The 17,649-nt window shown below is 36.3% G+C and overlaps 1 protein-coding gene across 1 annotated transcript in view; it reads left to right on the forward strand.

The window, feature by feature from the left end:
* LRP1B (LDL receptor related protein 1B) overlaps positions 1-17,649 on the forward strand; it is a 1,686,774-nt gene that overhangs the window by 945,572 nt on the left and 723,553 nt on the right. Inside the window, exons 19-20 of the mRNA XM_045298375.1 lie at positions 2,993-3,193; positions 7,733-7,978. Of these exons, the coding sequence (XP_045154310.1) occupies positions 2,993-3,193; positions 7,733-7,978 (447 nt within the window). The remainder of the gene's footprint in view (positions 1-2,992; positions 3,194-7,732; positions 7,979-17,649) is intronic.

Here is a 17,649-nt window from a genome sequence, read left to right on the forward strand (position 1 = left end):
TTTTATATGAATCTTTGTGTTATAATAGAAATTGGTATAATGAATGTAGGTGTGCTATGTCAGATTATGTTCTGTTCTTTATTTCTTTGGAGAATATATCATATAGAGAGTTTGCGTGATTTTAAGGTATTTGAATTTCATTTGTTTAAGGAAGCTCCATACTGATTTCTATATTTGTTGTATAAGTCTAAAATCCCACCAGCAATGTGTGAGTGTTCTAATCTCCACAACTTCTCCAGAATTTAGTAATTCTTGTTCCATATTTTTTTGTTTTGCCGATAGTGTCAGTTTGAAGTGGTATCTCATGGTTGTTTTAATTTGTATTTCTCTTATTGCTAATGAACATTGCTTCATATGCTTTTTGGAAGCCTGGATGGCAACTTCAGTAAACTGTCTATTTTTGTCTTGTGCCCATTTTTTAAATTGCATTATTTTTCTTATTAAGGTGTTATAGTTTTCTATAGATTTTTAAAATTAACCCTTTATTTGATATATTACTGTGTGCTAGTCTGGGATGACTAGAGAAAAATTCTTAGACTCTCATATGTGTTTAAGAAAGCATTTTATATAAAAAAGGGTAATTGTATATTAAGAAAGCACCCCAGTCCAGTTCAGTTCAAGTCCATACATTCGAATATTAGCCCATTTGTCCGAAAGCAGTCTATAAATTCTTCTTCAGACTCACCCAGCACATGCAATGGTGCAGAATGCAGGAAGATCACAGGCCAGTGAATGGAAAGTCTTGTGGATCCAGTGGCAGTAGAGGCATCTCAGCGCTGGTGTGGGTCTCAGTGTGACTCCTCCAGCCCCAGAACTCTGGCTGCATCAGTGTAGCTCCATCAGCCTTGTCACCAGTACTATCTCCCAGGGAATGAGCCTGTGTCCAGCCTCCAGCGAGCTATTTCTCTCCTTAGCACCTCCAAATTAGGTCATCAAGCTGTGACCTGACTGGCAGGCTAGACTCCATCCCTCCACAAGTTGACACCAGATTATGTAACTACCACACACTGCTAAATATTTTTCCCAAGCTGTGGCTTTTCTTTTAACTCTTTTCATGAAGACTTTATTTGCATAAAAGTCATATTTATAGAAAGTCCCTGTCCTCTATTTTGTCTTCTATTGCGTAGGTAGTTTTCATTATGTCCTAACATAGGTATGGCTTATATAAGGACCCATTTTCTGTCTCTATTAGTTTTCATTGATGACATTTATGATTGTAGAATTTATTTTTACGTATTCAATCCATTTTAAGTTTGTTTTTGTACATGGTGGGAGATATAGGTCCTGTTTCATTCTTTTGCAGGTGGCGATTCATTTATTGAAAGCCCCATTTATTGAAAAGGCCATCTTTTTTCCCACTTAACGTGTTTTCGTCCTTTTTATCAAAGATCTGACATCTGTAGGTACTTGGCTGTATTTCTGGGTTTTCATTCTAATCCACTGGTCTTTTGTTCTTTCACCAGTAAGACACTATTTTGATTACCATGTGTACTTAATAAGTTTTAAAGATTTGGGCTGAAAGGCCTCCTACTTTGTTTTAGTTTGTTTAAGTTTTGTCCCTTTACATATAAAGTTGGCGATTACGTTTTCCATTTTGTTTAAAAACAATGTTGGAATTTATTTAGAAGTTACATTGAATTTATATAAAGTGCTTTGGGTAATAGTAACATTATCACTATACTTCGTCTTCTTATTCAGGAGCACGGGGGATAGTTCAATTTGTTTAAGTCTCTGAGTTTCTTGCAAAAGTGTTTTATATTTTTCTGTGTTTATTTAAGTCTTTTATTTCTGTGGTAAGCTTTACTTATAGATATGTTCTCCTTTGTGTAACTATCATTGAGTCACTGTGAGTCAGAATTGATACAAGGGCCTTAACAACACATATTTATTGGGCTATTTGTCTCTTATAATTCTTAATTTTCTACTTATATGACTTTGTATACTTTATAGAATGGCACATTTATTTCTTTCTAAGTTTTACATTTCAGTTTTCTCTTATCTAATTGCATTAGTTTCTCTGAAAATATGAAATAATAATATTAGTTATGTTTTTTTTTTAGGCACAAGTTTCTCAGCTCAAACAATGTGTTAAAAAAGTATCAGTTCTTATTTCCTGAGTCTTATGTCAATGAATAATGTTGAATATTATCGAAGTATTTTTATTAAAGTTGAAATTTATTTTTTCTCATTTGATTTATTAATGCATTTTTATAAAGAATAAATGTTTGCACGAATATTTTTTATTATTTTAAAATTACCATACTTTGCAATAACTGAAAATATTAAATACACACTGATCCTTGGACACAAGCAATCTATCTACTATTTTTCATGTCCCAATTTATTTGCAGCATCATTCTTTATTTTTTCTTTCAAAGGTAATGAAAAAAAGCTTGTTTTTATAGATTGAGTCTGAAAATTTTATTTCTTTAAATTCAGTCTATATGTATGTTCTCATGAGTGACATGCAATATGATTACTTATTATTTTGTAGGACATTTTCTCTTATGAGAGGACATGCCAGGGGTGAGAGGTTAGGAAAGAGATCTAAATGGAAAAACAACTTATGTTAATATAAAGCATTTACTTTAATGAGGGGTCTGAAAGACATTGATGCACAAATGTATCCTGAAAGTGACCTTTTAAATATATGGCAATAACCTTTTTTTAATAAACAAGGAACCACCCTTCCTTCCTTCCTTCCTTCCTTCCTTCCTTCCTTCCTTCCTTCCTTCCTTCCTTCTCTTTTTTTAATAAAGAACAGGACAATTATTTGAAACTAAAGAAAATATCAAGGCTTTAACACTGTGAATACCTTAATAACCAGGGCCACAACTACTAGAATGTTGTTATGAAAAGAGCCGTCAAATTGTCTACATAGATTTCTTGCTAAGGGCAAGCAATTGTGCTCTAACTGAAGACAATAATGGTCACCCATGATTGCAGAGATTAGTTACAAATATCGAATATATAATGTTTCTGTTTTCTTAAGGGAGATGCATCAACAAAGCATGGGTATGTGATGGAGATATTGATTGTGAAGATCAATCAGATGAAGATGATTGTGAGAGCTTCTTGTGTGGACCACCCAAGTACCCCTGTGCTAATGACACTTCAGTGTGCCTGCCGCCAGAGGGACTCTGCAATGGGAGAAGGGATTGTCCGGATGGGTCTGATGAAGGCGATCTGTGTGGTAATGAACTTACCCCTGCCTTTACTAGAACCCTTCATTTCATCTACTTGCTGATACCTGCCATAGTCGTTGTCATTTTCCCCATTCATTCCCCTTCAACGTAATGTTTATTGTTCCACCCTATCTATATTTTCATGTGCTCTACCTACATTAAAAAAAGTGTATGCTGAGATTGCTGACAATAAAGCAGTAAAACTTAGTTCATATCCAACCAGCTTACAGATTGCGTAACTGCTCATTACTTATGTCTTGACATAGTCATTTCTGTTCAAAATATGAATTTGTCATATTTTTGTCATTGAGTCATTCAGAACATCTTTTTATTACTCATCTGTGAAGTGGTGCTTACTACCATCCTATGACGTATGACTTTTTTTATTGATTAAAGTATAATCTGTTTTAAGGAGGAGGAAAAGAGGTAACTGGATAATAAAACAAATTGAATATTACCCAAGTTTATATGATTTCCACCTAATTTATTTTGATCCTTTTACAGCAAACATATGATGTGTGCTTTACATAGTTGAAATGATGATTTCAATCTGATGGATTGTGAGCTGTGAATTCACTTCTCTCTAGCCATCTCCATATGCCAATGAGCTCATATAAAAGAAAACGGCATTTTCTTCTCTGTGGGGAGATCAGCGATTTGGCTAGGAGATTTATAAAAATGCGTTTTACGGATAATACTGAAGGTGACATCAGCAGAGTATTGAAAAAGAGTTCACAGATTGATAAGAACAATAATGAGATGACTTGAGACTGTGAGAAAATGACTTTAGGAAATGATATTGCTGCCTGATGGAAATCAGAAAAAACAACTAAATTTAGCCTGAAGTTATCATATTTTATATCAATTGAGAATTAATAGAATACTGAGCATTACCAAAAATAAATAAACAAATAGAGAGCAAGAGAAAGAGACAGAGAGAGAGATACAGAGAGAGAAGGCTATTTTTCCTTTATGGAAGATGTACATAATAAAATGCCCTTTCTTTCAGAGCCAATGGCTTTATAAAGCAGCCCTGAGTTGCTACATGCAACTGTTTCCATTCAGTGGCCTTAATTTTTAAATCAATGATTCAGGAAAAATATTTAAGTAAATTAGATTGAGAAAAAGGAAGAGAAAGATGTCAGACTTGATTTTGCTATATTCATTGCACTGCCTTTTCTCCTAGCTTGTTCACCTTGCTAGAGCGAGTTTGTTTCTTTTGCATTAAAATTTGTAAGGTTTGCAGATAAATACAATTTAAAATAAGACAACTTATCAGTACTCTTAAGATGTAAATATAGTGTTTAGGGAAGAGTCTAGACTTTAACAAGTCAAACATCTCTCCAATTAAGTCACAAGACAAGTGACTTTTGAAATTCTAGTCTATTCATAACTCTCAGGTGACTGTGATGAAAATGTGCATTTATTTTAGGTGTTGAAAGACACTAGTTCATTTCCACGTTTTTCTCATGCTCTCAAGATAAATGAAGGGAATAACAAGCAAATAAATTAATATGCAATCATCAAACAAAATTAAACTTTTGAGAAGATTTTGACCTTTGTTGTAGAAGTTTAGGGTTAACGAAGTGTGTTAGTCTGGGTTGACTAGAGAAACAAATTCATAGACACTCATATGTGAATAAGAAAGAACTTTATATAAAAGAGCAATTGTATAATGAGAAAACATCCCAGCTCAGTCCAGATCAAGTCCACAAGTCCGATATTAGCCCATATGTCCAATCCCAGTCTATAAATTCCTCTTCAGACTCACACAGCACACACAATGACACCCAAAGCAGGAAGTCAATGGGTGGAAAGTCTTGTGGATCCCATGGTGGTAGAAGCATCTCAACCTTGGTGTGGGTTTCCACGTGGCTCCTCCATCTCTAAAGTTCTGGCTCCATCAGCATAGCTCCATGTGTCTTGTCAGCAGGAAGACCAAGCAGAGAGAGTGTGTGTCCCACCTGCAGGGGCATGTGTGCCTCATAATCCTTAGGAGAAGGCTATGCCCATACAGAGCTCTCATTGGTTATGACCTGATTGACCAACAAGACTCCACCTCTTCACTCAAATTGACAGGAGATTATGTAACTGCCACAAGAAGAAATTATGAGACTACACTATGCAAATGCTGGCATTGAAGGTACAGAATTAATTGTAGATTTAAATTTAGATTTCCCGTCACCCAAAAATCTGATTTAATGTCCACAAATAGTATCAAGAAATATGCTTCCAGCACTAAATAAATGGTCATATTTGAAATATGCAAGAAAATTGTAATATTTTTTCACCTATGACATTTCCGTACAGTAATTCTCCTGAAACAGTCTGTCAACTGAACTAAAATGGGGCAAAAACTTTGATATGACTGCTCTTTTGAGCTGATTGTGAGTGTGGTTGAAAAAATATTTTAAAGAACCAAGAAATGAATCTCTCTTTTAAAATTCTACTTCTAAAATAGTACCAAATTCCAATTAAGGTTTTAGAGAAAATAGTTTGTCATCACTTTCTTTATATCACTAAAATTTATTTTATGATGATAAATAATATGGGGAAACTGACACATATATAATTTTTTAATATAGGCTCTTTTAAAAATGCCTTACATGGAGCTTGCTGTTTGAAGCAGACAAATTTCCATATGTGACAACTACTTAAGATACATAAGTGTATGTCATTATAGCTTGCCAAGTAAAGGATATTTTTCTTTAGTGTATCTTTTAAAAAATCAGTCTCTGGAAACTTCTCTAAACACTCTTTTAATTTGTTTCCAATTTCAACAAAATGTAATTCTAATATGTGTAATTTGTGTAATACATATATTTAAAACTTTTGAACAGTTCTTCAAAAATCATACCTGTTCATACCTAAGGCAAATCTGTCCTATCAGGTAAATAAATAAATAACAAGTACCACGTTTATTCCTATAATCCCATAAAGATATGCAATAGCAGTCATCAAGAATCAGGATTTTGCAACCAGTGACCCAGAAAATATTATTTAATATAGTCTTAATACTGGATGAGGGAAGATTTGTTTGTTTCTGGTTCCACTGTCCCAATCAATTAAGTCTTGCAGATTTTGGTGTTGCTACGGATTGCTACCAACTCGTTTACTCCTGAGACTGAAATATAACCTTAGCTGTGCTCACAAAAAAAAGAGAGAGAGAGAGAGAGAGAGACATAAGGATTTTGGTGGCCTTATGTCTGTGTGCCTCAAATGACAGAGCCTACCACTGATTATGAAGGTGGTGCAGGAGTTACAGCGAAGGTTATCAGGAATCAGAGCCAACTCAAAATAACAACAGCAAAGATACGCATACTAATAAGTGGTGTAATGGCTACAAAAATATATGTCTGCTGTTTGCTTCAAAGCCACACGTGACATCTTGAAATTGTCCACATATGGGCACAGTTTTTGAGGAGTTGTAAACATTTCATACTTAACAATATATTGAACTGCTTACTCTAGGGTAGCCCTGTCCCTAAAAGTATAATATAAAATATGAGAAGTGTTGTGAATGAAATGTACAATAAAAGGTAGACCACTCATATTATTCATGCATTCAGTACTAGTAGCCCTTCAGTTCATCAAAAAAGATCGGGATTTTTTAAAGTATATTTGTATTGTTTCCATGACTTAACTGACTAAATTATAATGACTAATATATAAGACACAATCTACAACTTAACTAATTTTTAAAACAATTGGCTCTAGCAAACAAAAAGGAAACTAAAATAATCTGTATTATCACTGTAGATCAGATTAGATTTATATAATATATGTAAAAATTGATCATTCATATATGCATATAACTGTTTATCTATAATCCTTTAAATAATCTAATATTTAAATCATCAATGTGGATCCATTCCTTTAATAGGCCTCTGTGCCTAAACTCAATCTAATCTTTTCAATCACAATAGAAACATTGAGCTTATATTTTGTCTATGGAGTACAGCCAAACACACTCCAAAGTTTTAGAGACATTAAAAGCTTCCATTCCTAGCTTCTATTATAAACCAAAATAAATATATGGACCCATTGCCATGGGGCAGTTCCCATGGAGCCAACACTCACTCATCTGGACAACCTGTGAGACTGTCACCATTTACAGGAGTAGACTGCTCAGCCCTTCTCCCACAGAGCTACTGGTGGTTTCAAACTGCCAGCCATTTGGATGACAGCCCTACTTGTTACCACTACGTCACCAGGGATCCTTGTATTCCTTTTTCTATGTAGGCAGGAGCTGCTTCATCGGGAGTTCAGTGGCAGATCCGCAAGACTTTCTTTCTAGACAGCTTTGGGTGGATCAGACTTAACCAATGTTTTAGTTACTGTATGACCACTTAACCATTCATGCCACCCAGGGACACTGAACTCATAGCTAATTAGGTTTACTCGTTTGATTGGTTTTTGACCTAATTCGAATTCTGGGGGAGGGATCCAAATATAACTTACTAATTTTGATGTATAGTGTGTTCTTTTCATTTAAGACGTGGAAAATTGAGTTCAGTGATCTGTACTTTTGACCTCTGCCCTCCTAGATGAATGTTCCCTGAGCAACGGAGGCTGCAGCAACCACTGCTCGGTTGTTCCTGGAAAGGGCATCGTCTGTTCCTGCCCTGAAGGCTTTCAGCTGAAGGGAGATAATAAAACATGTGAAATCGTAGATCACTGCAGCAGTCATCGCAAGTGTAGTCAAGGGTGTGAGCAGCACAAGCACACAGTCAAGTGCTCCTGTTACGAGGGGTGGAAGCTGGATGTGGATGGCGAAAGCTGCACCAATGTTGGTAAGCAAATGTTTGGAGCGTCCTGTTCTTCTTCAGAATAGATCTTGGGACAAACAAAACCAAAGGGCCTTCAGGAAAATTATAAAAAGTACTCAGTGAATTTTAAACAAAACATTCATCTGTGATGTGCCTTTTTAAATATAGATCCTTTTATTGGGGGCTCTTACAGCGCTACTCTTTTAGAGAGAAAAGTTCACAGTCGCCATCCCCCAAATTGCTAGCCTCAGATTGATAATTTTTCCCTGAAGCATAATCACATCAGTAAAGTCCCCTGTGTTTTTTTTTTTAATTTTCTAAAGCATTAATTTTCAGTTTGCATAGTAGTTAGAATCCTCTGAAGTCTAGTCTTGGCCCCAGAATTTTTGTTGTTTTTGTTTGTTTGTTTTCCAGTATTCTAGAAAATAACTCTTGGACTTATTTTTCCCATTTTCTGACTGTAAACAGAAAATGCTGCTGAAGTTCTTAGGTAGTGCTGGAAATGAGGATAGCAAGTACTAGAGCTCTGGAGTCTGACAGATTGAACTTCTACTCCTTCCTCTGAGGTGCAGTGGGTATAAAACCATAGTCCAGATACAGCACATGAGAGTTTTAAGCTTCGATGTTCTCATCTGTGAAGCAGTCTTAACTAGGATCCATGGGCATTGGTGGCATTTGGGTGAGCACTGGTTCCCAATAAGCAGCTGCCTCAGGGTACAAAGAAGGAGCTATCTACTCTTGCTAGTATTTAGAGCCTCGGAAACCCTCTATGAGGTCATGATCAGCCAGAATTGAGATGGCAGTGTGTTTTCTGGATAACCATGATTTTCTTTCACCGTGTAAAGTAACTTGGCGAGAAAGACAGGCTTTCTGCATCCCCAGAGTCCACTCTCTGAAATTCCAGGGGCTAGCTCTGAGTCAGCATTGACTCGATTGTACTGAGAGAGGGTTATTATGCCTCCCTCCCAGTAAGGGGTTAATAAATGATCAGTTCTTATTCTGCAGATTTTTTGAGGTCTCTGACTAGAAATGAAGGAATCTGAAAATACTTTGGGTGAAAATATTATACCTCTACTTCCTTTAACCACTAACTGAAACTCCGCAGTTCTTTTCATTGTGAATACAGGTCACACACCACAAACTCTATTTGCATAAGCCAAGACCGCATTGTCAAGTCATAAATTGGAGTCATTAGGCCCAATCTTGTTATCTAATGTGTTAATAGAGATACACATTTTGCCATATCCAAAAGTTCTTCCTTTAAAACTTTTATTGTAACTTAGATGAAATTTTATGGAGTAAGTTAGTTTTCCTTTCAATGGCTTGAATCCATTTTGTTTTCTAACTTCAGTTGCATCCCCTTCATGGTGACAGTACTCTTCCCACCCCCGCTCTGCTCCCCCTTTCTACTCATCCTTCTTTCTTGCTTCCTCCTGACGCCAGAGCTTTGTTTGGAGATACACATTGCCCTATTGGTCTCTTATGATTGCTTTTACTTGGGTGATGCTCATTCTGATGATTGTATTCACTTCACAGTTCTCCCTGTTGTTGGGCAGAAAATTGGTCCCCAGGTCAAGACATAAGGACCACGGTTTTGAGGTCTCACAAGTCTCTAACTGACAAGTCCATTGATCTTTTGTATGATTTTGCAGGTTGTCTCTATGTTGTTGTTATTTCTTTCTGACGAAGACCTTCTATGGTAATCCAAGTGAGAAAAGCCTGCACTATCTAAATCTGGTATCAGGGTAGTAGATGCGGTGGTGCGCGCAGTCCATGTGTCCTTTGTCAATGAATTATTTCCTTAAGGCATTGCTTTTACCACTCTACTCTGCTCTATGGTTGGTCTTATACTTTTAACACACACACACACACACACACACCAGCTACTCTAACCTTCTGTCATCAAGTTTATTTTGACTCGTAGGTAGTCTGTAGGTCAGAGTAGATCTGCTCCCTCGAGTTTCTGAGACTGTAGTCTTTAAGAGGGAGGAGAGAGGGGCTGATAGGTTAAAACAGTTGACCTTGTCATTAGCTTCCTGTCATGTAACCCACTAGGACACCAGGGCTAAGTTTTAAGACCCCCATCAAATATTTGTTTGTTTTCTGATAACTATAGTGCAACCCACTTGAGTTTTCTCATTCTAGTTCTACATTTCCTTAGGTTGAAAAAAAGCAACTATTTATGCTTTTGAAAACAAAAGATGGTTTGAGTTACATAGCAGTTGCAGCAATGGACTCAAACATGACAGTAATTGTGAGATGGTTCTGGGCTGGGAAAATTTCCATCCTTTTGTGCACAGGGTCACTCAAAGTCCCCTCCCAACAACATGTATATAGTTTCTTACCTTTTCAAAAATCTTTTGGAACGTTTTTAAGTAGAGATAGGCCTTATCAGACTGAGTGTGCCCCTGTATCCTAAACCCTTTTCATTTGTTTTTACTTAAACTACACTTTCTTTTCTTCATCCCTAAATATTCTGGATATTCTATAAGACCTAGTTCAAATCTTTCTTCAGTACAAGGAAGCTCTTCTTCCAAGTCCTCTTGTTCTACACTGTTTTCTCACTTTTATGTCCTTCCTTATCTGTCAAATAGATAAAAGGCATCTTGAAGTCAGAGACTAAGTTGTAAATGGTTCTTCTAACACTTACATCCCGCCCAGTGCAGGCTGAGAACATAATGCACAGTCAGTTAGTATTACATTTCTGAAAAGAGTCCCATTATTAATATACTAATTATTTTGTGGTAATGTATGTGTTTACTGATCATTGTTATTTGAATCTTAAAGACATATATTCTAACCTATTCTCTCAAAAATTTGCACAAAAAGCAAATTTTCCTGAGGGTTTGAAAAAAAGGCAAATTATTTTCATGACAAGTCATGCTATTCATACATATATTTAGAAAAGAAAAACAAGTGATCAAGTTTTGATCTAATACATATTTATCATTATGCTTCATGTGACTTTTGCTTCAAAACTGTTTTGGGGGAAAAGATGACAAAACATAATATCAGGTTTTATATCATATTTGACCCACCTGATCCCTTTTGGAAAAACCTTCACAAATTTATACTTCAATTACAATGCATTGACTAATGACAATTGAATTAAAAAATAAAGTATCTCTGATCTTCTGTGTCTATTTTCCCTTTCATTATTAAGCAATTTTTCCCATTTTGAATTGTATCCTTTCGTTGACTTCTATACCTGTTTATGCTTCTTGACATTCTTAAAATAAAAAGAATAATAGCAGTCTTTATGCTTCAATTTAGAACCCAAACCAAAAATAGCACTCATTGACATCAAGTCAGTTCCGACTCATAGTTGCAACAAATAATTTCTGAGACTGCACATCTTGAGACAAGGCAACCTAATCTTACTGCAATGGAGTGGCTGATGGATTTGAGGCACTCATCTTTAAGTGAGTAATGAACCACTTAACTCACAGTGCCTTTGGGGGCCTCTTCAAATTAGAGCCAGGCCTCCCATGTTCTGTTTTGCTATGGCTAGCCCTCAGGAGTTTGCTCATGTGTATTTATCTCTCTCCACTCTCTTTTCTGTCTTTCCTAAATCATTTGCTGGCTAGCTTTTACTGTATTTCTGAATTGGTTTTATTTTCTGTAAGTTTATTCCAAAGATCTTACTATTTTAAAAGAGTAATCTTTCTTAAATACTACTACTATGATCTTTATTTTGTACTTAAACCGTCTTATATAGCTCATTTCTTATAGCTTAGCACGTTTAGTTGCTTCCATATTTTCTCTTCAAGTAATAATTTATTAATCACATTTCTCCTGAAATATTGGTTTATTTTTACTTATGAGTACCCAGAATATTGATACGGATTAAATTTGGTACTATTTGTTTGTTTTTATTTATTCCTTTGCTGTCAGTTGGGCCCTTCACTGGTAAATTTGGCACTTAGTCCAAGTAACATTGGATAGAACATTATAATACAGTTTTTTCAATTTTCTCTTAGCATGAATGAGGTTAAATGTTTTCACCAGATTTTCCTATAGTTCTTTAATCTTTCTCCCTTTAAAATATTTTTAGTTATATTTTCTTTACACTTTGCATCATTATATTAAGAGATGATTGATCTAAACCCAAAAATAAATAGTCAGAGATTAAGTCAAAAATTATAGTCACAAAATCATAGAGACCTTTAATAAACAGAAATACCAAAATATGAAGCCATTCTTTCTGAACATATTCCTCCAACTAGATTCATGCACCACTAAAGGTGAGATTTCCATCTTTTTTGAACCTTTCCCTAAGAAGTTCTAACCTCTCCCAAATAATTCTGTTATGTATACCACACCAAACAGCAATTGGGGCATCCTTGTCTTCCTTTTCAATGTTCTTTGAATTTCAGGAAGAAAAAGAGGTTTGTAGAAGCAAGATCAAGATTGAAGGGTGGGTGTCTGGGGTGAGATCAGGGTTGAAGGGTGGGTGTACGGGGTAAGATCAGGATTGAAGGGTGGGTGTCTGGGGTAAGATCAGGATTGAAGGGTGGGTGTCTGGGCTAAGATCAGGATTGAAGGGTGGGTGTCTGGGGTAAGATCAGGATTGAAGGGTGGGTGTCTGGGGTAAGATCAGGATTGAAGGGTGGGTGTCTGGGGTAAGATCAGGATTGAAGGGTATGTGTATGGGTTAGATCAGGATTGAAGGGTGTGTGTATGGGTTAGATCAGGATTGAAGGGTGTGTGTATGGGTTAGATCAGGATTGAAGGGTATGTGTATGGGTTAGATCAGGATTGAAGGGTGGGTGTATAAGGTCAGGTTTTCCATTGAGATTCTCATAGACTAAGTGCATTGTCACGATGGGGGGGGAAATTCTCCACACAACTTTACAGGACTTTTTTTCACCAATACAGTATTGAACAGTTTCCAAACATCTGCCTAAGGAGCCTTCGTGACATCCAATGTCCTTTGAGAGACTCTATCAAGATTACGTCATTGGAATTGCCTCCCCAAATTATCATAATCTTCTCAATTGACTTCTCTGCCTTGAGTGTAACTGACCCACCACGTCTGCTTAGAAGCCAGTTTTGTTTGGACTTAATTTTAAAGGTGTCCTAATGAAGCTGAGAAAAGTGAATTACTGAGATAATTTCTCTATAGTTATCCACAGATCACAGAGACAGGTTTAAATCAGCCCCTGCACATTTTAACTGGAACTCTCCATAGAAATATATTTGACATACTCGCTTATATTGATTGACCTTCAGATCACTGTTTTTATGTCTATCATTTTTAATGAGCCTTATTAAGGATTGGTATGTGCTGTAAACCCTACAAAATAATGGCTGCAAACACTAGTTTCTGTTGTCTAGCTTCTGAAGATTATCTTTGTTCTGTTAATGAAGTACATTTCCTGTAGAGTTTGAGTTAATCTCTTCTGAGATATAAAGGAGTTTAAACAAATCAACAAAAGGAGAAGAGATGGGGAAGAGCAATACCAAGCCACATGGAGACCACACAGAAGCTGAAACTCAAAAAGATAAACCTTCCTCTAGAGCTCACACCCTCAGTTGGGTTCCCTAAACTGTGAGAAAATAAACTGCTAAAAGGCGTCCATATGGAGTCCTTCAAGAGCAGGCGAGGGCTTGAAGATGGTGTTAGTTATGTGTCGGCTCTCACAGAAACACTGGAAGTTGGTGGCTTTGCCAAACCTAGGAGGCCGCCTGCTCTGGCATAAAGTTGCAGCCTCAAGAACCCTAGAGAGAACTTCTCCTTTGTTCTACAGTGCTTCAGTCTGTTGGAATAGGTTCAGTGGCAGTGGGTTACTTACTTATTTCTGCCATAATAAAAATTACTTTACATGAGTGCCCTTCCAGAAGAGAAAATGCAGGATTGGATATTTCTGGAGGCAAAAACATTAAAAAGAGGGTCTCAGTCAAGTGGATGCTTCTGTGGACCTCTGGCCTCGTTTTGCATGAGTGCTGGCAATGCTTAGTGGACTTCAGCTGCTTGTACACGCATCTGCCTTTGCACATGATTTGTTCCCTTGCTTATATCTGTACTACCTTCTTAAATTTTGAGGTATATATTTTATCCTATCTTCCATGTCTACTCTCTACTATCATCCCTTTGAAAGCATTAGATAAATCTGCACCAGACTACTTTAGGTGCTGAAGAGCAAGGATGCTACTTTGAGGACTAAGCTGTGCCTGACCAAAGCCATGATATTGTCCCTTGTATCATCTGCATATTAAAGATGCAATTTACATGCATTGGGATGCTGGAGGAAGCATACTGAAAGTGCCATGGGATACTCAAAGGACAACTGAACTGTGTTGGAAGAAGTCAGGCCAGGGTACTCCTTAAAGGCAAGAATGGGAAGACTTTGTTTTCCACACTTTGGCATGTGGGCAGGAGACACCAGTCATTGGAGAAGGACATGATGCTTGGTAAAGTGGAAGGGTAGCATAAATGAGGGAGGCTGTCAGTGAGATGGATTGATGCAGTGGCTGCTCAGGCAAGGAACACTTGTCAGGATGGTACAGGGTGGTACAGTGTTTCCTTCTGCTGCTATGGGTTGGAGCTGACGCCAAGGCACTTAACAACAACAACCCTTTAAAGACATGTCAGAAATAGCATACTCCATATGAATTTATTAACATAACAAAAGAACAGTCTTATTTTCAAAAAGGTCACATTCACAGATTCAATGCATAGGGTTTCAGTGCATGTTTTGAGAGTGCATAGATTCATAGTATACTTTTTCCTACAATTGATCTTATATTTATTGTCTATTCTTTTTCCCTCTTTTGCTTGCTCACTTGTTCATCTTTTATTTGTTATACACAGAGGGTTGAGTTTATTATAGTCCCTCCTTCCTGGCAGAGTACTATCATTAGTGTGTATAGAATCCTTCACGCCCTCGTCTCTCCCTACGTCTCTCCTCCCTTCTGTCTTCTGCTCTCCCTCTTTTATTGCTAGAGCTCATTTCTCTTCCTTATCTCATTCCAGAAGAAACGATTCTAAAGTTTTTTTAAATATCTTTTGATTCATATATCTACTATTGCAAAATATTTCTATTGCTTTTATGTGTGTGTGTGAAACCACCAACTTCCATCAAATTGGTTCTGATTCATCATGACTCTTTATGACAATATAACTGCTCCGCTGGATTTCTGAGACTGTAAATATTTATGGGAGTAGTTTCATGGGAATTCATTTTGTGAATCTTACAATGTAAAGACTTAACACTCAGCACTTAACCCACTCTGCCACCATGTCTCTATGTATGTGTGTGTGTGTGTGTGTTTAATTCACATATGGCATTATCATCAACATTTTGGTCTGTTACTTGTTATTTTACTCAACATTAAGTTTGTAATGATATTATTAATATCTACCAGTTATCAAACACTTAAAATTGATAGGTTAGTCATTTATTACAAAAGCCTATTAGGTATTATTGGTACTTTCAACTTATCTATTGCTTCTACATACAATTGAGTACCACATGATACACATAATCTCATCTACTACGTAAATCCACTGTGGTGGCCTGCAATCCTCTGTGAATACAGTGCTGCCGTGGACACGCAGGCACTGGTATTCTTATACTCACTGCCATCAAGTCGTTTCCAACTCAGCGACCCGCTAGCACAAGGCAGAAAGAACTGTCTCTTTGGTTTTCTGAGACTGTAACTCTTTAAATGAGCAGAAAACCTCATCTTTCTCCCATAGTGTGGGTGGTGGTTTTGAACTACTAACATTGTGACTAACAGCTCAGTGACTGGCCATGATACCACAGGGGTTCCTTTATGAAAATTATTTTTTTTTACCAGAATACTGAGCATAACCTGTACCTATAATTATTAGGAGTCTCTGCAGTGGAGATGCAAATGCTAAGCAGACCTCTCAGGCTATTTGTATAGAATCTTATAAATTCACCATTTTGAAGAATACTTGAAAGTCCATTCTGTTCTTTATCCCATAGATTAGGTCCTTTCTTTATGTACGTCACGCTTCAGGTAAATTTGACTATCATTCATTCCCAATGTAGCTGTAGTTGAATGAATGGAAAAAGGAAGGACTAATATTCACTGAGCAGCTAAATGACGGACCATTCACCACTTCATAAGTTCCCACAGGATGAGGAAATGTATCCAAAGATGAAAGAATAGACATTCAAATAAATTCTCAACTATTAGAACAGAGAAGAATGTAAAAATCCCTGAAATGGGAAAAAGGAAATATTTTAACTATAATATCAGATTTTGTTTGATGATATTATATATATGATAAATAATCAGGAATTATTTTAAAAGAATTGCTACTTTTATAGATAAAACACTTTGCCTTGTAGACAAATAATCTACCACTTTATATTCAGTATCATGAAATCATTATGGAAACCTATTGTGAGGTGAAGAGAGAATCAAAGAAAGGATAATTATAAATAGAAAATTATAATCTTTAAAGAATTTTCAGAAAGATGCTTAGGGATGTGTTATATTTAAAATAATAATATTCAACATGCAATATTGCACATATAACATACATTGTAAGCATTTTGTAATACATACGTGATCTCTTTTGTAATATATACACGATCTCTTTAATATGCTGAAGCAGAAAATATCAACCCACTTCTATGGTAAATGGGGAATGTGTTGGTTTTGGCTGCTAAATTAAATAATGAGTGATAAAAGTGTTAATATGTTGGGGAAACAGACTACCAAAAGGCCTGGCTACCTCACCTTTGACCAATGTCTCTTCTCAACGGAATCTGCTTCTCAAACAGGTAATGCAGTTATGTCAAAACAAACACCAACTAGAAAGAATTGAAAGTAAGCAAATGAGAAAATCTGGGGCTCTAAAATCCATTTTAACAAGTTTGCATTAGTTTATTAAATGGTATGCTAAATTAATAATTATTTTTTACTTTCTTAAGGGGAAAATAATCACATATACCCTAAAAGAGGAGACATTTGAATAAGTAATTTAGATTCAAAGTTGAAATATGAAAAACTGAAAATTATAAGTTGATCTTTGGTAAAGTGGTTTATTATAATCCAGCATTATAAAATAAATGTAGAAACAATTATTTTCCCCATAAAACTGTACTGTAAATTTGCTAGGATAGCTTGAGAAGCCTTTAGCACTTTTAGTAAAATAGTTGATGTACAAGTCTGTATGTACATATCTGCTTATCTACATATTACCAACAGTTAAACTGCACCTTGAACTTCCAGAGAGACATAGTCTGCTAAAGGCTGAGGCCTGCACATGCACTGGTATCAACCATTCCATGATCACTAAGTTCATCTATGTTTGAGCTAAGCATATGAGACACTTAAACCAAGTCGACAAAATGAAAATTATAATTATGTTATAGAAATAGAATATCACTATTATTATATTATACTGTAGAAAGCAAATAATGACCAATAGCATCCAATTCTCAAAAGAAGAAATGCTTATCTTTCCCAAATTATAGTTCTTTTTCCCCCCACTGGGCAGGTGTACCATGATTCTGGTCAGCTTCTGCACTTATGTCACTCTTCAAGTAACAAGTCCATTCCTGTGGTCATAGCTTTGCCACCTTTAGGTACCACCACACCCATGCAGCTATTAGAATTTTGTCCTTCCACTGGACCTCATTGGCCTCTGCTGCTGGCTCCTGCCATGCTATATAGGCCTACAAGCCTCTCCTGTCACCGTGCTTGTGTCTGGG

The sequence above is a fragment of the Echinops telfairi genome, unplaced genomic scaffold (genome assembly GCF_000313985.2).
Source record: "Echinops telfairi isolate 266 unplaced genomic scaffold, ASM31398v2 ScPeMD7_4;HRSCAF=17, whole genome shotgun sequence".
NCBI classification, from domain to species: domain Eukaryota; kingdom Metazoa; phylum Chordata; class Mammalia; order Afrosoricida; family Tenrecidae; genus Echinops; species Echinops telfairi.